Below are 24802 nucleotides of genomic sequence, written 5' to 3'. Positions count from 1 at the left end.
ACCAGGTGCTGTGAGTTACCAATCGGGCTCACCTGTGCGGCCGCGCCTTTCCTCTTCAGAACAAACTCAGGAAGGCCCCAGTCCTGCGGAGTCCTATCAGTCACAGGGTCTGGCTCCTGCATGCACACCTGAAATACAGATTCCCTCAAGAGGTTGTGGACTCTCCTTCTTTGGAGGTTTTTAAGCAGAGGTTGGATAGCCATCTGTTGGATTCCTGCGTTGCGGGGCGGGAATGACCCTCAGAGTCCCTTCCAACTGTGCCATTCTATAATTGTCACAATGCCATTATACAAATCTATGGTCCAACTGCATTTGGAGTACTGTGTAAAGTTCTGGCTGCTTCCCTTCGAAAGGGATATTGCAGAGTTTTTAGTTTAGAGAAGAAATTTTTTTCTCCCTGTCTGAAAGGTGCTGGTTTTGACCTTTAAAGCCCTACGCGGCCTAGGACCCACGTACCTACGGGACCACCTCTCCTGGTATGCCCCGCGGAGGACCTCAAGGTCCACAAATGACAACATTTGGGAGGCCCCAGGTCGCAAGGTGGTTAGATTGGTCTCAACTAGGGCCAGGGCCTTTTCAGTACTGGCCCCGACTTGGTGGAACGCTCTGTCACAAGAGACTATGGCCCTGCGGGACTTGACATCTTTCCACAGGGCCTGCAAGACAGAGCTGTTTGCCTGGCCTTTGGTTTGGACTCAGTCTGACCCTTATGTTTCCCTCCCCTTACGGTCTTGATTTATTGGCTACTTTTAAAATGAGGCTGCATTTTAAATTGAATTTTAACCTGTATTTTAAATTGGTTCCCCCCCCCTTTTCCTGTTCTCTCTCCCCGCTTATGTTTTTACTGTGATTTTATTGGTGTTAGCCGCCCTGAGCCCGGCTTTGGCCGGGGAGGGTGGGGTATAAATAAAATTTATTATTATTATTGTGGACATCCAAAGAAAGTGAATTATTAGAAGATTCAGGGCACATAAAAGGAAATTTGTGCATCACATATTCTCTGTCACGGGAGGCAGTGATGGCCACCAGCTTGGGGAAATTCAGGGAGGAGAGGGCTATCGATGGTTACCAGCCAGGATGACTCTGCCATGTCTCTACAGCTGGAGGCAGCTGTTTCTGAATACCAGTTGCTGGAAGCCACGAGAGGGGAGAGTGTCGCTCTCGGACTTGGGTCCTGCCTGTGAGATGTCCTCTGAGGGTTCTTTGTCTGGTACCAGGTCAGGGCAAGGCATGATGTCAACCTGCCCAGTTCCCAAACTTGGGAACCACTCACACACAAGACTTCCATCTTATATTAATCTCCTTGGGTTGATTGGCCCTTACCCAGCCCGTCACTAACTGCAGACGTGTGTCCAGAACTTGATCAACCTCCCCTTATTCAGACATTACTGAGAAATATTAGCATCCTTCGATGATGTTTGTTTGGTGCAATAATGTATTTGACTTTTTTCCTCTTCCTTTCCTCCCCCCACGCTGCTTTGAAGTGGAAAAGAACAGTAAGTCCTCTGTTTATCTGTTGTGCATTTAGTTCACATATACACTCATGGCATCTGGCTGGTGGGGACTGATTGACAGCTTGATGAAAATGGGGACACAAGTGTTACAGATCGGTAGGAAATGAAGTGAAAATAAACTGCCAATTAATATCATGATAAAGGTAAAGGGACCCCTGACCATTAAGTCCAGTAGCACATGACTCTGGGGTTGTGGCGCTCATCTTGCTTTACTGGCCGAGAGAGCTGACGTTTGTCTGCAGACAGTTTTTCCGGGTTATGTGGCTAGCATGACTAAGCCGCTTCTGGCGAACCAGAGCAGCACATGGAAACACCATTTACCTTCCTGCCTATTTGTCTACTTGCGCTTTGACGTGTTTTTGACCTGCTAGGTTGGCAGGAGCAGAGACCGAGCAACAGGAGCTCACTCCGTCGCGGGGATTCAAACCGCCGACCTTCTGATCGGCAAGCCCTAGGCTCTGATTTGGTATGCAAATCAAGGGTGTGAAGTCACGTTAGAAGGCTTCGTGAGTCCTGGGACTCCCTCTCTGAAGCCTCTCAAGGCCCTAGTCTAAGGTTACCAGATGTCCTCGTTTTCCGGGAACAGTCCCCAGATTTACAAATCAGTCCCCATACAAAATCCATTGAAGTTGAAAAGTGTCCCCAGATTCATTGGAAAAAATCTGGTAACCTTACCCTAGACACCACCTCTGAGTCCCTGAGAGGCCTCAGACTTGACTTCTGGTGCTTCACAAGGCACCAGAAGTAGTGTTGAAGGGCCCCACTGTGCAGGTGCCAAGAACCCACAACAATTTTTTGGTGGGTCCTCGGGCCCCCAGGGCCCCCTAAATTGGCACCGGTGGACCTGGAGTTGTAAAGTGTGGACCTGTGTCTGGAAAGAGCAGGGAAAAAGTTAAGCGTGGACAAGTCCTCCGGGTAGACAACACTGGTGTAGATGGACCAAAGGTCTGGCTCAGTGTCCAGGATGCCATCACAAGAACGTAGCCAGACTTTGAAAGGAGCCAACCTCCTTGAATGGGGAAATTCATTTGCCAGCCCCCTCCTAACGCCGGCTGCCTGCGAGGAGGCATCTCTGTCTAGATTTCCCCTCAAAAAAACCACCTCGCCTTGGCTTGGCGAGGGGAAGAATGGGAGACGAGATCCTTTCAAAGCCCCCCTCAATTTCACGATGTGAGCAGCGGGCACGAACAATTGGCACTATTTATACGTGCCCTATTTAGCTCCCTGCCTGCGCCGGCTGGCTTTTGTTCCTCGATTCAGCTGCAAATTTCTGCTTGTTCCTGACAGAATAGAAATGCAGATGGCAGTTTGGATTCGGGGCGGAGCGGGCTCCATCTGTAGGCGCTCTGCTCGATTGGGTGGGTGTGGATCTGCGAGGGGGCTCCCAAAGGGCTTTGTCCTCTCACGGTGGGCAAGATCTGATCCCTGTGCCTTCCCCAGTTGCAACGGGAGCCTGTAGGCAGAGAGAATTTGGAGGGTTGCCATCCATACCCCTTTCTGAGGTGTCTCTAGTAATATGTACCCTACATATTACTGGTGTTCTGGTCGCCTCCTCTCAGAAAGGAGGTAAGAAGATATAAAGGTGACCATAAAATGGCAAATGCAGTTCAATTTAAAGATTTCTCTGATGAAAATGTTGTTGTTGCTGTTTAGTCGTTTAGTCATGTCTGACTCTTCGTGACCCCATGGACCAGAGCACGCCAGGCACTCCTGTCTTCCACTGCCTCCCGCAGTTTGGTCAAACTCATGCTGGTAGCTTTGAGAACACTGTCCCACCATCTCGTCCTCTGTCGTACCCTTCTCCTTGTGCCCTCCATCTTTCCCAACATCAGGGTCTTTTCCAGGGAGTCTTCTCTTCTCATGAGGTGGCCAAAGTATTGGAGCCTCAGCTTCAAGATCTGTCCTTCCGGTGAGCACTCAGGGCTGATTTCCTTCAGAATGGATAGGTTTGATCTTCTAATAGGGACATCTTATTCAACAACAACAACAACAACAACAACAACAACAACAACAACACCACCACCACCCCACCCATCTTGACTGGGTTGCCCCAGCCACTCTGGGCAGCTTCCAACATATATAGAAACATAACAAAACATTGAACATTAAAAAACCCTTCCCTATACAGGTCTGCCTTCAGATGTCTTTTAAAGAGTGTCTAGTTACAGTGGTACCTCAGGTTACAGACGCTTCAGGTTACAGACTCCGCTAATCCAGAAATAGTACCTTGGGTTAAGAACTTTGCTTCAGGATGAGAACAGAAATCGCGCGGCGGCAGCGGGAGGCCCCATTAGCTAAAGTGGTACCTCAGGTTAAGAACAGTTTCAGGTTAAGAACGGACCTCCAGAACGAATTAAGTTCTTAACCTGAGGTACCACTGTACTTATCTCCTTGGCTCGGGGTGTGTGTGTGTCATATAGCTCCATACCCTCCAACATTTCTCAGATGAAAATAGGGATGTCTTAAGGAAAAGCGGGACATTCTGGGATCAAATCAGAAACCAAAGATGGCTTCTGTAAATCAGGAACTGTCTCTGGAAAATAGGGATACTAGGAGGGTCTGGCAAAGTGATACACATCAGGGCAGAAAAAAAGCCCTCGATTTCACTGATGGTTTTGAGCAGGGGTCAGCAAACCTTTTCAGCAGGGGACCGGTCCATTGTCCCTCAGACCTTGTGGGGGGCCAGACTGTATTTTTTTGGGGGAAATGAACGAATTCTTATGCCCCACAAATAACCCAGACATGCATTTTAAATAAAAGGACACATTCTACTCATGTAAAAGCATGCTGATTCCCGGACTGTCCTCAGGCCGGATTTAGAAGGCGATTGGGCCAGATCCGGCCCCCGGGCCTTAATTTGACTACCTATGGCTTTGAGAAAGCTACAATTGCTCAGGTAGATTTTGGCCCCAAAGTCATTGATGTTGCTTGAACCACAGCTTGCTTTGTGGTTCTGTTGCTGCGACCTATTTGTTACAACCAGGAATGTTCACCCGTTCTTGTTGTTTTTTTAATTGCCCTTCTGAGGAGTATCTAATAAACCGAGGAATCCAAACAAAGATGGTTTATTGATTGGAACAGAGAAAAACACCTGATGGGATTCTGCTCGGTTGCAAAGATCTGGCGGATAAACTGCTTACTTTGGTAATCCAAGATGAGGGCCTGGGAATAGGCAGGGTGTGTGGTGGGAAGAGATTTATTGACGGCATGATTGTACATGAAATACAATTTGGTCGATAAGAGCTGCAGCCAAAGGCTTGGCTTGCAATTTGAAACTGAGACGTGGGGTTCGGCTCCTTCCACCAGAGAGTTTGTCTGCTTGCAAATGCCGACTTTTTAGACACAAACCAGAGGGGAGAGGGGGGAATGTGCAGCAACACAACAATCTTCCCAAGCGATTTAGCAAAGACCAACGCTACGAGGGCTGCTTCTTAATGGAAATCTGGAAATGTTGTTCTCAAGTGTTATAAGCAAAATACTGCTCCCTTTGCCTTATGCGGTATCTAAGAGCCCATATAGAGTCCTTAAGTAGGTTCTCTGTCAGTAGGAGAAAATAACAGAGGCCAACTAGAGAATATTGAGAAGCAAAGCAGCTAGTAAGCCTGGTCTTTATCAAACTGTTGCAACAGGGTCCTCACTCATGCAGCAGGGAGGAGGAACCCAGAACATTGGTGTGAAAGCTCTTATATAGACACTTGAAAATTGCCTCCCCCGGAGTCCAAGACCACCCCCCAAAACATCATACATACATCACAAAAGGAGGCGGGCTACAGCAGAAAACCCGTCTGTCAGGATACCTGATAATGGTCACTGATTGCTTTTACCTGGGCATCCTGGCCATTCTTTTGTGATGGTAAATATTCAGTTCCTGAATTCAGGTCACAGGTTCACAATATTCATACACAAATATGCCCTTAAGACAGGATTTGTGAGCAAAGAGACAGTGGGGAGGCTTTCCCATTTCCTTCCTCCTTGCAGAGAAACATTTGAGGTAAATTTGGGAGAGTCAAAATGGTTTCAGGATAGCTCTCCTGTATTATTTCAGACACATAGTTTATATACTTATGTATGTGTTTGCCTTGTAAATTTAGCAACATTTGATTTATATATATATATGAGACCTTAAAGGTAAAGTGACCCCTGACCATTAGGCCCAGTCGTGGCCGACTCTGGGGTTGCGGCGCTCATCTTGTTTTATTGGCCAAGGGAGCTGGCGTACAGCTTCCGGGTCATGTGGCCAGCATGACTAAGCCTCTTTTGGCGAACCAGAGCAGCGCACGGAAACGTCGTTTACCTTCTCGCTGGAGTGGTACCTATTTATCTACTTGCACTTTGATGTGCTTTCGAACTGCTAGGTTGGCAGGAGCTGGGACCGAGCGACGGGAGCTCACCCCATCGTGGGGATTCGAACCACCGACCTTCTGATCGGCAAGTCCTAGGCTCTGTGGTTTAACCCACAGCGCCACCCGCGTCCCTTATATGAGACCTTAGAATTCCTATAAGGAATTTGCTTTCTGGCAGGGCTGTCACCTCAAGGATGAGCAGCTTTGGCCAGGTTCTTCCAGGCATGAGACCTGCCTTGGTCCTAAAAGGCCTTGGGATGCTCACAGCACCGGCCTCCTTAGCTAGGAAGTGGTGCGTCTCATGCCTGGCTGGCAGATGTTTTCCTCGTGGATTTCCTCCTCTCCTCCTTTTTCTTCCTTGCGCTGTGGGAGCGAGAGAACCTTGTTGGCTCATTTCACAGACACTCTCAGCCCGGATTGCAGAGGAAATTGCTGCATCAAATCCCACTGCAGGATGAAAAGCGTGAGCAGCCTCAGATCCAGAGAACAAGCCCAGTCCCTCTCTCCGCCTGTCTTTCTGCAAAAAGACAACTCTTTTCATCCTCTCATTTCCTGGAACGCTGGTAGTTTTCTGGACGATGGGTGGGTGGGAGGCTCCCTCGCTGGTCTAATATCATACAGGGGCTCAGGAGCAGGCGCACAGCTCATGTGCAGCAACATGTGGGGAGTGACAGCATGGTGCAGTGGTTAGAGCATCAGGCTAGGACCTGGGAGGCCAGGGTTCAACTCCCCCCCCCCCACTTGGCCATGGAGCTCACTGGGTGTGACCTCAGGCCAGTCCCTGCCCCTCAGCCTAGCCTATTTCATGAGGTTATTGTATAACTCCACACCCTCCAACGTTTCTCCAGTGAAAATAGGGATGTTCTAAGGAAAAGCGGGACGTTGCAGGATCAAATCGGAAAGCGGGACAGTTTCGGTAAATCTGGGACTGTTCCTGGAAAATAGGGACACTTGCAGGGTCTGGATAGCTAGCCCACAACTTAAAAGGTAAAGGTAAAGGGACCCCTGACGATTAGGTCCAGTCGTGGCCGACTCTGGGGTTGCGGTGCTCATCTCACTTTACTGGCCGAGGGAGCCGGTGTACAGCTTCCGGGTCATGTGGCCAGCAGGACTAAGCCGCTTCTGGCAAACCAGAGCAGCGCATGGAAACGCCGTTTACCTTCCCGCCGGAGCGGCACCTATTTATCTACTTGCACTTTGATGTGCTTTCGAGCTGCTAGCTTGGTAGGAGCAGGGACCGAGCAACGGGAGCTCACCCCGTCGTGGGGATTCGAACCACCGACCTTCTGATTGGCAAGTCCTAGGCTCTGTGGTTTAACCCACAGCACCACCCGCGTCCCAGCCCGCATCTTACACGGGGGCATTAAGCCAAAATTGCACATAGCCAAAAGTTCTATGATGGGTAGGATTGCCAAAGTCACCCCCCCCCGAACCCCCTTCCCCTTTCCATATGTGTAAAGCTGATTTCACACAACAATTTAAATGTGCTTAAGTTATGGGCGGGACGTGGGTGGTGCTGTGGGTTAAACCACAGAGCCTAGGACTTGCCAATCAGAAAGTCGGCGGTTCGAATCACTGCGAAGGGGTGAGCTCCCGTTGCTTGGTCCCTGCTTCTGCCCACCTAGCAGTTCGAAAGCACGTCAAAGTGCAAGTAGATAAATAGGTACCGCTCTAGCGGGAAGGTAAACGGCGTTTCCATGCGCTGCTCTGGTTTGCCAGAAGCGGCTTAGTCATGCTGGCCACATGACCCGGAAGCTGTACGCCGGCTTCCTCAGCCAATAAAGCGAGATGAGCGCCGCAACCCCAGAGTCGGCCACGACTGGACCTAACGGTCAGGGGTCCCTTTATCCTTTACCTTTAAGTTATGGTCATCCTGTACCCTGAGCTCCCAGAAAGCTGGGACCTTTCTGTGTCTAGCTTTGGGGCTAGCCCTGAACTTTCTTTCTCTTTTGCTCCGTGAAGTTGACTTAGCAAGGAGTTGCGAAGGAGCTTCTCCCGTGTTGCCATTCTGCTCTGCCGTTGGCCCACTGCCTTGGCTGTGACTCAGTTTAGCTGCAGCAAACCCCCTTTCTCCTGCGTTCCTTGGAAGCAGTCGCTGCTGGGCTGCAGGCTTAATTCTCCTTATAGTCGACAAAATATAGGCTGCCATCGCAAGGGAAACAAGCTGACAGCTCCTCGGCCAAAATGCTCTTGCTTATTATTTCAAGAGGACAAACTGATTATTAAAAGGAAACGGGCTTGTGGCAACAATAGTAATTTTGCACTTTGCTGAGCGGCTTCCCACCCCCCTTCCTTTCCCCCCCTTTTTAGTGTTGGTAGTTCCCCCCCCCCCCACCCCTTGGCTGGCAAAGCCTTGAATGAGGAAAAAGCAAAGGCAATTGACAACTCTGTCTCCCAGGCCCTGACCCTCTTGGCATCCGCCTCTGGTCCTGCTGTGTGTTACTCACAGTTTGCAAAAAAAGGAGGACTGGCAATATGGAAGGCATGAAAGCACTTGAATTATTTTTAGGCTTTCTTTATAATTGTTTTAAATGGTATTTAACATTGTTTTTAATGCTGACACATGACTTTAGGGTGAAGGGAATAATAATAATAATAATAATAATAATAATAATAATAATAATACAGTGGTACCTTGGTTCCCAAATGCCTTGGTTCCTAAACGCTGAAAACCTGGAAGTAAGTGTTCTGGTTTTCAAACATTTTTCGGAAGCCGAACATCCGATGCGGCTGTCGGCTATTGTTTCAGGGGCGCCTGCACCAATCAGAAGCTGCGCCTTGGTTTTCGAACATTTCGGAAGTCAAATGGACTTCCGGAACGGATTAAGTTTGGTGCTTTTGTTTTTGCTATTTATTTTGCATTTTTGTTTTTTGAGGCTTTTTTGGTTCATTTGTTTTTTGTGACTGTGTGGAACCCAGTTCAGCTACTGATTGATTGATTGTGTGACTGCGGAAATGGATAAAAGCCCCCCATCCAAACAATGACTATTGTCAGTGTAAGTAAGAATTTTATTTTTATTTTTATTTTTATCATCTACAATACTGTCTTATTTATTTTATAGTACAGTACATTGATTATTGCTTTCATTTTATGGGTCAATGTTCTCGTTAGAGAGTAAAATTCATGTTAAATTGCTGTTTTAGGGGTTGTTTTTAAAAGTCTGGGACGGATTAATCCGTTTTGCATTACTTTCTATGGGAAAGCGCGGCTTGACTTTGGAACGCTTTGGTTTTGGAACGGACTTCCGGAACGGATTAAGTTTGAGAACCAAAGTACCACTGTAGTAGTAGTAGTACAGTCATATCTTGGGTTACAGAAGCTTCAGGTTGCGTTTTTTTGGGTTACAGACCTGCCGAAACCCGGAAGTACTGGAATGGGTTACTTCTGAGCAGTGGCGTAGCGTGGGGGGTGCAGGGGGGGCCGGCTGCACTGGGCGCAACACCTGGGGGGCGCGCTTGCCGCCTCCGGAGTCGCCGAAGAGCCTTGGGCGCAGGCTGTAGCAGAGCCCCATGTCTCACGGAACCGACGAGCTGTGCGCGCGTCCGGGCTGAAGGCGTCCGGCAGGCAGCGGCTCTCAGCGCTCGCCGCAGTCCCCACACGTCAGGGCCGCGGAGGGCGCGCCAGGCAGCCCCTCCTCACAGCCCCGCCGCCGCCGCCGCTGCCGCTGCAGCTGCTGGGCCATGTTGCATTTTCCTTGCCTCTCTGCCCTCCTCTGGGCAAGCGGCGTCGTTTGGGCGGCAGCGCCAGCGGCAACTCACCTCAGATCACCTGACACGGACCCACCGCCGCCGCCGTGGCTACCTTACCGTAAATACCCCAGCCCAGGCAGCAGCAAGAAGAAGCTGGCAGCAGCGGTAGGTTAGGGGTTAGGGGCGCAAATTACTTGCCTTGCCCTGGGTTAGGGGGCGCAAATTACTTGCCTTGCCCCAGGTTAGGGGGACCAAATTACTTGCCTTGCCCCGGGTGCTGACAACCCACGCTACGCCGCTGCTTCTGGGTTTCGGGGGTCGCGCATGCGCAGAAGCGCTAAATCGTGCTTTGTGCATGTGCAGAAGCGCCAAATCGCAACATGCGCATGTGCAGACGTGCCGCTGCGGGTTGTGAACATGCATCCTGCAAGGATCACGTTCGCAACCCGAGCGTCCACTGTAGTAATAATAATAATAATAATAATAATAATAATAATAATAATAATAATATCAGCTGGATGCAGATTGCAAAGTGATGAAGCACTCCTCCTGCTGTTCATAGAATCATTGAATTGTAGATGTGGAAGGTATCCTGGGGGTCATCTAGTCCAACCCCCGGTAATTCAGGAATCTCAGCTAAAGAATCCAAGACAGATGGCCACCCGTCCTCTGCTTAAAAACTAAGAGAGTTTGTGTACTGGTCCAGTAAACGCTTCCACTGCGCAACCAGCAACAGTTCTCTTTGCAGAGCATTGATTAAGTCCAGTGCAGAGATTCTTGTTGCAGTACAAGCTTCAGAGTCTCAGCAGCAAAGAAATAACGACACAGGGAAGCCTGTCTTTCCAAAGACAGGTTTATTGCAGAAAGATAACAGAAACACCTCCAGAGCTTTCAGACATTTTTGCTTCACGCCCCCACAGGCAGAGAAAACAAACACTCTTTATATAATGAGCAACTTAACAACTTAACGAGCTTGACTACGTAAAGTCACATGACGTTGCTAACTTGCCAGCATCTAAGGTTTCACACCCTAACAAAAACCTCCATTGAAAGGGAATCCACCACCTCTTGGGGAATTCTTTTCCACTGTTGAATGGAAAGTTCTCCTGATGTTGAGTCAAAATCTCCTTTCTTGTAACTTTAATCCATTGGTTCGATTCCTACACACTGGGGGCAGGTTTGCTGTTGCTGTTTCTCTTATTACAACACCCCCTTTTTTATTTCCCCAAGTGTCAGGACAAGGGGGTTCCGAATTCTGGAATAGTATATTTGAGATAATACAGGGGAAGCACAGGCTACAGGAGCTTGACACACACTCTGAAAACTGTCTGAGGTCAGAGGCGAGACCAAACGGACTTGGATTCAGTTGCAGCTCTCCTAGCAACCAGCAGACTTTGCATCGCTAAATACTAAAAGACCAAAATGACCTGCCCCACACTGAAAGACTAGCTAGTGTCATAAACAAAGATTTGCCCTTATTCCCTTATGGGGGACACAAGAACCCTTATAGAGTCCTTTGCAGGTTCTCCATCGGTCGGAGAAAATAACAGAGGCCAACCAGAGAATATTGAGAAGCAAAGCAGCTAGTAAGCCTGATCTTTAATAAACTGTTGCAACAGGGTGCCCCCTTCACACGCAGGAAAGGAGGAGGACCCAGAACAATGGCGCGCAAGGCCTGATATAGACATTTTAAATTCCCTGCCCTGGAGCTCCAGACCACCTCTCCATACATCATACATACATCACAGAAGGGGTGTAACCCAAGACCACCCCCCACAAACATCATACCCACATCACAGAAAAGGCGGTCTACAACAGAAATTTGAATGTTGTTGCTTTTCCTGTCTGCCAGGTTATCTGATAATGCCTTATCTGATTGCCTTTCCAGGTAGTCTGGCCATTCCTCTGAGATGGTGATTACCCAATTCCTGAGACAATGGGCAGGTTCCCTCACCCCCTCCCTCCTTGCAGAGAAAACATTTGGTCAGTTTGGGAGTCAAAATGGTTTCAGGATGGTCTTCATGTGCTGCTCCAGACATGTGGTCCACACATCTATGTATATGATTGGTTGGTACATTTATGAACATTAAAGGTAAAGGTAAAGGGACCCCTGACCATTAGGTCCAGTCATGGCCGACTCTGGGGTTGCGGCGCTCATCTCGCTCTATAGGCCGAGGGAGCCGGTGTACAGTGAACCGGTGTACAGTGAACCAGAGCAGCGCACGGAAACGCCGCTCACCTTCCCGCCAGAGCGGTACCTATTTATCTACTTGCACTTTGACGGGCTTTCGAACTGCTAGGTTGGCAGGAGCAGGGACCCAGCAACGGGAGCTCACCCCGTCGCGGGGATTCAAACCGCCGACCTTCTGATTGGCAAGTCCTAGGCTCTGTGGTTTAACCCACAGTGCCACCCGCATGCTTCTTTATGAACATTACACTAGATAAAACATGGTTGCCATTGTAAAAACTTCCATCCTTTTCATTTAGGCAGGCTGGAATTCAAAGCTTGCCTCTGCAAGATGGGGTTTTGTCACGAGTAAAAAGCCATCATCTCCAGCTGCTGTTGCCAGACAAGAGGAGAAGCTGGTATCACAAACAGCTCAATAAGCAAAAAGAAGCAATGGATAGAGCTCTGGGCAGAGAGGAAGTGGGAGAGTTTGGGGACAGAAGAAAACTAAATAATTAAGGCCCCTTCACAATGTGGGATTTGTTGAGCATGGCCTTGACAGAGGGATGTAGCGCAGTTGGCTGTTACTAATATCCATGGGTAGGCAACCTAAGACCTGCGGGCCAGTTCCTGCCCAGTCGCCTTTTAAATCCAGCCCGCAGACGGTCCGGGAATCAGTGTGTTTTTACATGAGTAGAATGTGTGCTTTTATTTAAAATGCATCTCGGGGTTATTTGTGGGGCATAAGAATTCGTTCATATATTTTTTTTCAAAATATAGTCCGGTCCCCCATAAAGTCTGAGGAACAGTGGACCATCCCCCTGCTGAAAAAGTGTGCTGACCCCTGCTAATATCAGATACATGGTGGATAAATAACTGAAATAACTCTTACAGCATATATCTGCATAGACTGGAGGCTGCCTCTTGCAGATCTGCATGAGTTACTGCTCTCCTTGTGACCGGCCACTGCTGTGGGCTGGCAGGTCTGCCATCTCCCTGCACTGGGGGCGTTTTGGTTATTCATCCTGCTTCTGGTGCACATAATAAAGAAGTGGCAGGCCCAGAACAGGGACTCATGCAGAAACACCTGAGGCAAACTCCTCTGAGTAGTGCTGGCTCTCTCACACACTAGCTCCATCACAAGCCTTGTCAAAAAAGATGCATAGAGGCATCTTTCTCTTGAGTTTTGTGTGCCAGTAGTAGGCGTTGGGGAATGGGGGTTCAATCTGGAATCAGGAGTGCACTAGCCCTCCCTCCTAGACTATATCCTAAAATAAATAAAATAATAACATAAAATAAAATGAGACCGCAATGCAGTGACACATCTTCATTGCCGTCACATCTTGTTTGGTCTTAGAAGTATACCTGTTTGTAACAGCTGTGTGTGTGCATAAAAGCAAAATTTGGGTGCCCGCCTCGCAGGGATGGCGCAGCAGTTGTGGATTTCCTGCATTGTCCTGGGGTTGGACTAGATGACCACTTGAGGTACTGCCCCTTTCTACCCTTTGCTTTTCAGATCAAATACGTTTCTTCATGCTGAGCAGCAGAAATGTCAACTACTTAGATTCCTTGTGACCTGTTGGGAGATTTCTATATTTTATTAAATGGTAGAGAAGTTTTTTCATATTTTTTTTTAAAAGCTGGCTCGATGCCCTTATGAAGACAACCGTCCACCTTGGCTCATGTGTTGCGTCGGGTTCCACTTGCAGCAGTTTTGATGTCCTCCTCAGATGCCCTCCTTGACCAGATCCCCCTCTTTCCTATGCCCACTGCAGAGCCCCCGGCAGCTGGTCAGCTCACGGGACCCAGCCAGACCGAGGGAGGAAGAACGAAGAGCTGACGGATGAGGAGAAGGAGATCATCAACCGGGTTATTGCTCGCGCCGAGAAGATGGAAGAGTTGGAGCAGGAACGCATTGGGTAAGGAGGCCACGTGAGTTGGGAGTCGTGGTCTGTGTGGATTTGTGTGCAGGTAGCAAATCTGCATTCCTCCAGATGTTCCCAGACACCGGGTCCCATCACCCCCAACCAACATGGCCAGTGGTTGGGGATGATAGACGTTATCCTCCAGATGTTCCCAGACACCAGGTCCCATCAGCTCCCACCAACATGGCCAGTGGTTGGGTATGATGGAAGTTATTCTCCAGATGTTCCCAGACACCAGGTCCCATCAGCTCCCACCAACATGGCCAGTGGTTGGGGATGATGGAAGTTATTCTCCAGATGTTCCCAGACACCAGGTCCCATCAGCCCCAACCAACAAGGCCAGTGGTTGGAGATAATGGAAGTTATCCTCCAGATGTTCCCAGACACCAGGTCTCATCAGCCCCAACCAACATGGCCAGTGGTTGCGTATGATGGAAGTTATCCTCCAGATGTTCCCAGACACCAGGTCTCATCAGCCCCAACCAACATGGCCAGTGGTTGCATATGATGGAAGTTATCTTCCAGATGTTCCCAGACACCAGGTCTCATCAGCCCCAACCAACATGGCCAGTGGTTGTTCTCTTCCATCAACATCTGGATGGCCATAAGGTCTTGTTTGCATCTTTGCATTGCAGGGGGTTGGGCTGGATGACCACTGGGGACCCCTTACAACTCTACTGTTCTACCATCCCAACATCCTTTCCGTGGTGCTGGACAGCTTGCTTTGTTGGAGGGCTTGCACCTCTCTCTTTGCGTGTTCTGCACTCCTGGTCTTCTCTGCTCCAGAGCTAGGAGACCACAAGCCAATTCTGCCTGAAGCAGAAACAGGGCTGGGTGGCCTGGGGTCTCCCAGATGTCGTTGTCTTCCGTCTCCCATCACCCCCTGCTAGCAACATGGATGGCAGACAGGGATGATGGGCACTGTAGTCCAGATGTTTAAAAGCCATCTCAAGGCAAACCTGGTCAGGGGAGTTTTTAGTGTTTGATGTTGTCTTGTGTTTTCCCCCTCTTTTTGCTGGGAGCCGCCCAGAGTGGCTCGGTCAGCCCAGTCAGATGGGCAGCATACAAATTACAGTGGTACCTCGGGTTACATACGCTTCAGGTTACAGACTCCGCTAACCCAGAAATATTACCTCGGGTTAAGAACTTTGCTTCAGGATGAGAACAGAAATCGTGCGGCGGCAGCGCGGCGGCAGTAGCAGGAGGCCCCATTAGCTAAAGTGGAGCTTCAGGTTAAGAACTGTTTCAGGTTAAGAACGGACCTCCAGAATGAATTAACTACTTAATCCAAGGTACCACTGTAATTGGGATGCAGGTGGCGCTGTGGGTTAAACCACAGAGCCTAGGAATTGCCGATCAGAAGGTCGGCGGTTTGAATCCCCGCAACGGGGTGAGCTCCTGTTGTTCGGTCCCTGCTCCTGCCAACCTAGCAGTTCGAAAGCATGTCAAAGTGCAAGTAGATAAATAGGTACCTACCGCTCCAGCGGGAAGGTAAATGACATTTCCATGCGCTGCTCTGGTTTGCCAGAAGCGGCTTAGTCATGCTGGCCACATGACCTGGAAGCTGTACGCCGGCTCCCTCGGCCAATAAAGCGAGATGAGCGCCGCAACCCCAGAGTCGGCCACGACTGGACCTAATGGTCAGGGGGTCCCTTTACCTTTACCACTGTAATTATTGTTATTGCCATTGCTATTATTTCAGGAGATATGTGAACAAAATGGGAGAGGGGAGCAAGCAAGAAAATGCAGAGCTGGGCCACATGCATGCATTTCAAGCACTATGTGAGCACTTTGGAAAAAAATATTGGTTTCCCCCAAAGACTCCTGGACCTGTCATTTATCCAGGGTGCTGAGAGTGGTTGTGCAACTCCTATTTTCAACCCAGAGAGCTGCAGTATCCAGAGTGGTTTAACAACCAGTCCCTTTTCACAGGGAACTCAGGGGCACTTGAACTCAGCTCCCATCCCCATCAGTGCTGGAAGCCACCCCTCCCTGCCTCCCCAGGATGAGGCCACCAGGAGACGTAGAATTTTGTCACTGAGGTTTTCGTAGGTGGGATGAGTGGCCTCCGTGTGTGTTTCTGCAAAAGGCCTCCCATCTCCCTTGCTCACCAGCAGCCCAGTCAGCAAGGAGGAGCTGGTACGCTTGACTTATTTCCCAGCCATAAGCTGCTGCAGTGCACCATTTCTCACGAGGAGCAGGGAGTGGGAAACGACTTCTTTCTGGGATGCATGAGAATTTGCCAGGATGCTTAAGAAACATTGTTTGTAAAGGAGGGGGGGGGCTCTTGGAGGGAGGGGGGCATTTCGCCGCTGCTGCAACTTAACATAACACTAACTACGTGTTCTCTTCGCGAACACGTTTGATTTAAAACCGGCTTCCCTCTCCTGCTGTCGACCTCACACAAATAGCGTTGCACAACTGAAGCTCAGCACTCCTTCTGAGTATCACAGAAGGAGTCTCTGGAAACCACAAGAAAGTGCTCTTGTGTTTTGTTCTTGTTTGCGTGTTGTTGTTGTTTAGTCGTTTAGTCGTGTCTGACTCTTCGTGACCCCATGGACCAGAGCACGCCAGGCACCCCTGTCTTCCACTGCCTCCCGCAGTTTGGTCAGACTCATGTTCGTAGCTTCGAGAACACTGTCCAACCATGTTTGCGTGTTACAGTAGCTTAATTCTGCACAAATTTGCTTAATCTTCCTTTGAAGCCATCCTAGTTCGTGGTCATCGCTTCCTCCAGTGGCAGGGGGTTCCGTAGTTTATAACTATGGGCTGCATAATCTTTGCTCTGTCCCGAATCTTCCAAATTTCAGCTTCGTTGGATGTCCTAAAGGTAAAGGGACCCCTGACCATTAGGTCCAGTCATGGCCGACTCTGGGGTTGTGGTGCTCCTCTCGCTTTATTGGCCGAGGGAGCCGGCGTACAGCTTCCGGGTCATGTGGCCAGCATGACTAAGCCGCTTCTGGCGAACCAGAGCAGTGCACAGAAATGCTGTTTACCTTCCCACCGGAGCAGTACCTATTTATCTACTTGCACTTTGACGTGCTTTCGAACTGTTAGGTTGGCAGGAGCAGGGACCGAGCAACGGGAGCTCACCCTGTTGCGGGGATTCGAACCGCCGACCTTCTGATGGGCAAGTCCTAGTCTCTGTGGTTTAACCCACAGCGCCACTCGGTCTTTATGAAACCTAGTGTTATAATAAAAGTCAGAAAAATAGACAGATGCTAGAGGACAGAAACCAGTCCCCTTACTGGCCTCCTGGGAACACCTAGTGCCATCGGTGTAATATTTTAAATGTATTTAACTAATTTAAATAAATAATGTAAACGCATTTCCTTGTATCCGTGTTGATACTGATTTTAGTGGGTACCGCTAATTAGCTCACAAATTATTCCGATCTACCTCCGCAGTCTCTGTCCCCAGATCAGATTCCCATCACGGTTACACAGAGTTCTATCCTCTAAACTCCTCTGTACTCTTTAGAAAAAGTTATTGTATATTATTTTGTATGTAAAGCCACCTTTTTCAGATGATGTTAAACTTCAGAAACTTTTAACTTCAGAATTTGATTTTAAAAATGCACCGTTTGATGAACGTAAAAGCTAATTTACGTCCTGCATTCCTTTTTTCCTCATCGCTTGTTCTGCTAATATAGGTAAGCCATTTTCAGACGAATCAATTAGTCTGCAACTGATTTATTTGAAAATGGTCCGCCTATATCAGCGGAACAGATAATGAGAAAAATCACCTGTTCATTTATTGCTAATAATGTGCTCAGCACGGGGTGTGCCAGGAACTGCGAAATAAGCTGAACTGAGCCCAGTCCCGAAGTCAGGATTGGTGCAAAGCTTTTACCTGCAGCTCCTGTTTTAATGTCTGGCTCAGGCAAGTGTGTCTCGTCCAACAACACTTCCCCAAATAACGCACACTGATTTAACGGTTTTGTCAGATTTGGGTCACACCGCGACAGGAGGGGATGAAATTTCCTGAGGGCTGGATGTTCTGGAAAAGCTCTCCAGAGGGCTTCTCTTTTCCCCGCTCCCCCCCCTCCTTCACTTTATATATTCCCTTCAGAACAGAATAAATAATAGATTTTTTATTGCATGAACTATTTTTATCTGCTTGGGATTTTTCACAGCATGCCTGCCCAACCGAACTTGCAGGGAGAGAGGTTGCTGGGGGTGTTTGTGAAGCTCCTAGTTGCTGGCAGAAGGGGCTGCCTATGCAGTTGGCGGGTGGGGGTAGGGGTTTTTGCAAGCTGCAGCCCCCCTGCAAGCCCTACTTAGTTTGTTTCTCAACGGGAAAAGGCAAATGAACCTTCTGCCTTGGTCGGATTCTTCCTCCTACTCTAAGCTGCATAGTTGGCCACAAATGTACAGAGGTGCGAGGAAAGACAAACAGCATATTCTCTGAAATCCTCTGATCCCATACATACTGGATCTTGGGGGCACACCTGTACAGAGTTTACCTGCGAGATCCTTTTACCCTCATAATCATCATAATAAAGTTTATTTATACCCCGCCCTCCCCAGCCAAGATCGGGCTCAGGGCGGCTAACAGCAGATTAGTACTAGTACTCCCCTTGATCTGGACACTAGACTTCTGTTGATACAGCCTAGAATAGCATTAATAATAAATTAATAACAATTTTTTATCTATACCCTGCCCTTCTTGGTTCAAAAACCAGGCTCAGGGCGGCTAAGAAATAAATTTAAAACACTTACTTGTAAAAGCAGCATAAAATACAGTATAAAAACATGAATAGCAATAAAATTCAAAGTTCAGAAATCAATTTAGGGGAAATCCATCTAATAAGCATTAGATAATCACCAGGGCTGGCTGGCTGAATTAGTCCTACTTGGACCAGTGAGGAGGCCAGGGGAGAATTTGCTGTGGGGTCTCAGAGTGGGTAATCTTCATAAAAGGCGAGAGAGAGGGAAGAGAAGGGAAATAAAAGTTCAGGCTGAATTCTAATTAAAGGCCAGGCAGAATAGCTCTGTTTTACAGGCCCGACAGGAGGAGGCTAAATCCTGGAGGGCCCTAGTCTCATGGGACAGAGCATTCCACCAGGTCGGAGCCATCACTGAAAAGGCCCTGGTGGAGGATAGCCTGACTTCCTTAGGGCCCAGGACCTCTAAACTATGGTTATTCATGGACCTTAAGGTCCTCTGTGGGGCATACCAGGAGAGGCGGTCCCGTAAATATGAGGGGCCAAAGCCACTCGCTATTAATAGCCATTAGCTATTAAGGGTCTGGAGAGTTGAACCCGAGCCAACAGATTCAAATGATAAGCATTAGGAGGAGGCTTTTGGTGGTAAGAGCAGTTTGACTGTGGAACAGACGCCCTCAGCAGGTGGTAGAGTCTCCTTCGTTGGAGGTTTTTAGACAGAGGCTGGATGGCCATCTGTCATGGGTTCTGTAGCTGAGATTCGTGCGTTTCAGGGGTTGGACTAGATGACCCCGGATACCCCTTTCCAACTCTACAATTCTGTGCTTTGATGAGCCCAGATACAAAGTAAAACTTGAACCCCTGCATCCCTGGAGTACGAATTCCATGAGTATGTAGGTATATAACACAATCCCTGCAGCGCTGTGTCACGTTTCATATGAAACAGATGCTGAATAATAGAATTCATAGAGTTGTAGAGTTGGAAGGGGTATCTGGCAATACAGGAATATGACACAGTCCCATATGGGGATTGACCCTGTGACCCTGGCATTATCAGCACCACAACTGAGTTGTCCAGCCTTCGACTGTGTGATCTCCCCTCTCTCACTTCTGAAAGGACTGTACAGTGGTGCCCCGCAAGACAAATGCCTCGCAAGACGGAAAACCCGCTAGACGAAAGGGTTTTCCGTTTTGGAGGTGCTTCGCAAAACGAATTTCCTATGGGCTTGCTTCGCAAGACGAAAATGTCTTGCGAGTTCCTGCGGTTCCCCCCCTCCCCCCTTTTCCTAAGCCGCTAAGCCGCTTATCAGCTGATCCGCTAAGCCGCTTAACAGCTAATCCGCTAAGCCGCTTATCAGCTGATCCGCTAAGCCGCTAAGCCGCTTAACAGCTGATCCGCTAAGCCGCTTATCAGCTGATCCGCTAAGCCGCTTATCAGCTGATCCACTAAGCCGCTTAACAGCTGATCCGCTAAGCCGCTAAGCCGCTTAACAGCTGATCCGCTAAGCCACTTATCAGCTGATCCGCTAAGCCCCTAAGCCGCTAATAGCGCTAATCCGCTAAGCCGCTAATGGGCTTGCTTCGCAAGACGAAAAAACCGCAAGACGAAGAGACTCGCGGAACGGATTCTTTTGGTCTTGCGAGGCACCTCTGTACCTCCTTAGAAGGAAAGGCAGCGTTGAGCCGACATTAATTAAGAAAAGGCTTTCTAACCCAGGCTTTGCCAGTCTGCTGCCCTCAACCCCAGCCAGCACAGCCAGGGCCGTTTTTTGTTTTTTTAAATACTTTTTATTGCTTTTTTGTAACAACAACAAATAAAATAAATACTCTTACATTCAAAAATTTGTATGTCTTCTTATTAACCCCGCGCCTTATTGCGCCCGGACTTTCTTCCATCCCTTCAATGGTTTTCATGTCTCAAATCTTTTCTTACAGTTTCTTATTTACACTCCATCCACATCACAAGATTTACATTAATCCTGCTACAGTTTTTAAATGCTTACAATTACTCTGTATATATTCAACAAATTTACTCCAATCCTTTTCGAACTTTGCTTCTTTTTGGTTCCGAATCTTATAAGTCAATTGCACCAGTTCTGTGTATTCAATCATTTTTGTCTGCCACTCCATTAAAGTTGGGATTTCTTGGGATTTCCATTTCTGAGCCACTAAGATTCTAGCGGCGGTCGTTGCGTACATGAATAGTTTGTAATCTGCCTTTTTTAATTCATCCCCTGTTATCCCTAGCAAAAATGCTTCTGGTTTCTTTGGGAAAGTGTATTTAAATAGTTTTTCATTTCGTTTTATATCATGTCCCAATATTTTTTCATTTTTTCACACATCCACCACATGGGCCAGGGCCGTCTTAAGCATATCCGGCGCCGTGGTGCAAAGATCCCACCGGCGTCCCACCCCCCGTTTCCCAGAGTTGTCGACCTTTTCCCAAGGCTCTGTGGGGATCACTCTCCTCCCACAGGGGCTTGGGAATAAGAAGAGTTTGGATTTGATATCCCGCTTTATCACTACCCAAAGGAGTCTCAAAGCGGCTAACATTCTCCTTTCCCTTCCTCCCCCACAACAAACACTCTGTGAGGTGAGTGGGGCTGAGAGACTTCAGAGAAGTTTGACTAGCCCAGGGTCACCCAGCAGCTGCATGTGGAGCAGCAGGGAATCGAACCCAGTTCACCAGATTACGAGTTCACCGCTCTTAACCACTACACCACACTGGCTTATATTGTTGATGGGGTGCAGCTGGAGGGTGTGCAGGAAGGAAAGAAAGGGGAGGCCGCTGGCAAAGCTGCGCAGCTCCCCCACTCGCTGGGGCGCCCCGAGAGGCCAGCGCCCTGGCACAACGCGCCAGTAAACCCAATGGGAAAGACGGCTCTGAGCACAGCCATGTGACTTAAGGCTGGTGGGAGCATGGCTGCGCAACCTTGGGCTGATGGGAGTAACTAGTTCAGCAAGATCTTCTCATAGCTGTCAAGTTACAAATTTGAAAATCAGGGACCAGCAGCCTCGAAAATAAGGGATCAGCAGCCAAAATAAGGGATTTTCCTAGCACAGTTATGTTCGACATCTGAGCCCCTCCGAGCCAAAGGCAGAAAGCCCAGCCAGAAGCCAAACAAAGCCTCAAGCGGTGGTTCCCACAGCGCAGCAACCCGGCAAAGGGGATGCAGCAAGGAAAACCACCGTCACCTCTCCGCTGGGAAGCGCTGAGCAAAGGCGAGTCCCCAGGCAATGCGGCCGATTAGATCGGCACAAGGCATGCAAGCTCCACCCCCAAGTCGTTCTTAGACTCCTTATTGGGTGAGCAACGCAGCCAAGCAACACAGTTGGAGCCTCCCTCCTCCCTGGCTGGCAGGGAGGGAGGGAGGGAGGGAGAGGAGCTGCTTCCTTTGAAACCCGGGAAATTTAAGGGACATCATCAATAAGGGACAGCAGTGGGACACGGCGCTGGGATAAGGGAGTTTCCCGCCAAATAAGGGACGATTGACAGCTATGGATCTTCTGGGTTGGAAATAGGCTGATTTAATCAATTAACTTGGCCAAAAGCATCCTTTTGTTGTTGTTGTTGTTGATTCTGCTGCCTTGCCACCTTGCTTTTAGGCGTCTCATGAACCGCCTGGAAGACATGCGCCGAAACGTGGCCGGTGACGGGGTCAACCGCTGCATCTTGTGCGGCGAACAGCTGGGGCGCCTGGGGTCAGCCTGTGTGGTGTGTGAAGATTGCAAAAAGGTGAGGAACCCAAATCTCTGCCCCCTTTACCGCCTCCCTTGCCCTCGCATGCTTTCTTCCAGGGGTGGCCCAATGCTTTTTTTGCTTCCTGGGACGAAGGGAAGGACTCTGAGGGTGACTGAGCTACCAAGGTGGCATCCTCAGCTGACCTCAGCACCCAAGAGGGTCTGGAGGGAAGAGGCGGCTTGTCAAATGTTTGGGGCCTGTGGCATTTTGGCCTTTAAACGCTAAGGATGGAGATGATCTTGTCATGAAATTCTACTCAGTATTGATCCAGAGTAGATTCCAATGTACAGTGGTGCCTCGCAAGATGAAATTAATCTGTTCTGCGAGTCTCTTCGTCTTGCGGTTTTTTCGTCTTGCGAAGCACGGCTGTTAGCGGCTTAGCGGCTATTAACGTCTTAGTGGCTTAGCGGCTATTAACGGCTTAGCGGCTTTAAGAAAAAGGAAACAAACTTGCAAGAACTCACAAGACGTTTCGTCTTGCGAAGCAAGCCCATAGGGAAATTCGTCTTGCGAAGCACCTAAAAAAACGGAAAACTCTTTCGTCTAGCGAGATTTTCGTCTTGCGAGGCATTCGTCTTGCGGGGCACCACTGTATAGTTATCAGAGTAACAACTTAAAATACATTGCAGGAATTCCCCAAAAATAGACCAGAAGCAATTGATATTTCATCTAGCAGAGCTTTTACTGCTACTGAAGGCAAATGAGCATAATGGTCACAAACCCAATACATTCAGGACTGGCACTGTCCATAAGAAATCCAGTTGCAGCAGACTTAACTTAAATTTAGAATAACTTATAATAAGTCTAAACCAGGGGTCAGCAAACTTTTTCAGTTGTGGGCCAGCCCACCATCTCTCAGACTGTGTGATGGGCTGGACTATATTTTGAAGAAAAAAATGAACGAATTCCTGTGCCCCACAAATAACCCAGAGATGCATTTTAAGTAAAAGGACACATTGTACTCATGTAAAAACACACTGATTCCTGGACCGTCCATGGGCTGGATTGAGAAGGCGATTGGGACACATCCGGCTCATGGACCTTAGGCTGCCTACCCTGGTCTAAACTTTAACACTATACAGTGGTACCTCTGGTTGTGAATCTGTTCCGGAGGCCCGTTCGCAACCTGAAAAGAATGCAACCTGCACCTGCGGGTCGCAATTCATCGCTTCTGTGCATGCGCACAACGTCATTTTGCGCATCTGCGCATGCGCAAGCAGTGAAACCCGGAAGTAACCCTTTCCGATACTTCCGGGTCGCCGCAGGCCGCAACCTGTAAACGCGCAACCTGAAGCAAACGTAACATGAGGTATGACTGTATACAGAACACCACACCAGAAGGAAAGAGAGATAGAGAAAGTGAAACCCCGGCTCCTTCTGGCCCTACTATTATAGTCAGCATGACCTGGATAGAAAAAGATAAGAGAACCAGTTTAAACCAGCTGTACTCAGCTTCTCTGGAAGTATAACCCAAACATCGTGAAGCTTCTGCTTGCTTCTTCGCACAGAGAAGCTTCCAGAACCCTCTGGAATTAATTAGAATAGGATCTACACATCAGATCAATACTTTCTGCACTAAGAAATGCAAACTGACAGATCTATCGCCACTGCCAGAAGTGTCATACTTCTGAATACCAGTTGCTGGAAGTCACAGGTGGGCAGAGAGCAGAGGCAGTCCCACTTGTGAGAACAGGATGCTGGACTGGGTGAACCTTTGGCCTGATCCTGCAGGTGCTCTCCTTGTGTTCTTATTTATTTTGGAGGGGGAAGCGCCCCCTGTGCCTTGGACCGTTCCTCCTGTATTCCTCACCAAAGCCTCAGAGCCAGGCAGTCCTCCTTGCCCGCCATCTCGAAAGCAAGCTTCGCTGTGCCAGGTATTTGGTGGAAAGATGACATCCTTAATTAGGCTGGAGGCAGCCTCCCCTCAAGGGTGCGAGTGGCAGCGCCAGGGCTGCGCGGCACAGATGGCATGAGAAGGATCCCCCATCTGCTGCAGTCGACCTTCCGCAGCCGGGCCAAAAAATGTCTGGCGCCATTTCTGTCAGAAACGTGACTCTCCTTGATTGTTGTTATTGGAAAGTGTGTGTGTGCGCGCGCACAGCTTTCAGACAGGCCACATCCAAATAATTATAATAATAGTAATAATAATAATAATAATAATAATAATAATAATAATAATAATCAGTGCTTTTTCAAAAAAAAAATATGCTTAGGGGTACGTTCATTTTGCCAAAATCACCATTTTATAGTTCAAATTGGGAAAAATAAATATAGTAAATGGACAGAAGTACAAAGATTCACTTTGTATTTTTTATATTACGCACAAGATTATTCTAAACACAACCAGATTTTATCTACTTTTAAAAATGTATCTACTTTTAAAATTTTTCACTTATGATCTTTTTCTTTTACTTCTTTATTCTTTGTTCTTTTTTCCTTTTTTCTGATATCTTATCTTTCATTTCACTGCTTTATTGTGAATAGCACTTTATAGAGGTATAAATAACTGTAAATATGAAAAGAGACAAAATATTCTCTAATTTTTTTCCCTTGGTGTATTTTCTTTTTCTTTTGTATTTTCTTTTGTTGTGAATATGTATGTTTTCTAATTTGTACGTAATAATAATAATAATAATAATAATAATAATAATAGATTCACAAAATGTTTAGGGGTATGCATCCCCCTGCGTCCCCCTCCCCAGAAAAAAAAGCACTGCTAATAATAATGCCAATATTTATACCCCGCTCATCTGGC

General features: G+C 48.2%; 1 protein-coding gene across 3 annotated transcripts in view; it reads left to right on the top strand.

Moving 5' to 3' along the window:
* RPH3A (rabphilin 3A) overlaps positions 1 to 24802 on the top strand; it is a 119800-nt gene that overhangs the window by 42806 nt on the left and 52192 nt on the right. For all 3 annotated transcript variants that reach the window (XM_079986949.1, XM_079986948.1, XM_079986950.1), the window contains exons 3-4: positions 13490 to 13633; positions 21912 to 22041. In XM_079986949.1, coding sequence (XP_079843075.1) covers positions 13490 to 13633; positions 21912 to 22041 — 274 coding nt within the window. The remainder of the gene's footprint in view (positions 1 to 13489; positions 13634 to 21911; positions 22042 to 24802) is intronic.

The sequence above is a fragment of the Podarcis cretensis genome (genome assembly GCF_951804945.1).
Source record: "Podarcis cretensis genome assembly, chromosome: 8".
NCBI classification, from domain to species: Eukaryota; Metazoa; Chordata; class Lepidosauria; order Squamata; family Lacertidae; genus Podarcis; species Podarcis cretensis.
This window is presented reverse-complemented; position numbering and strand designations above follow the sequence as displayed.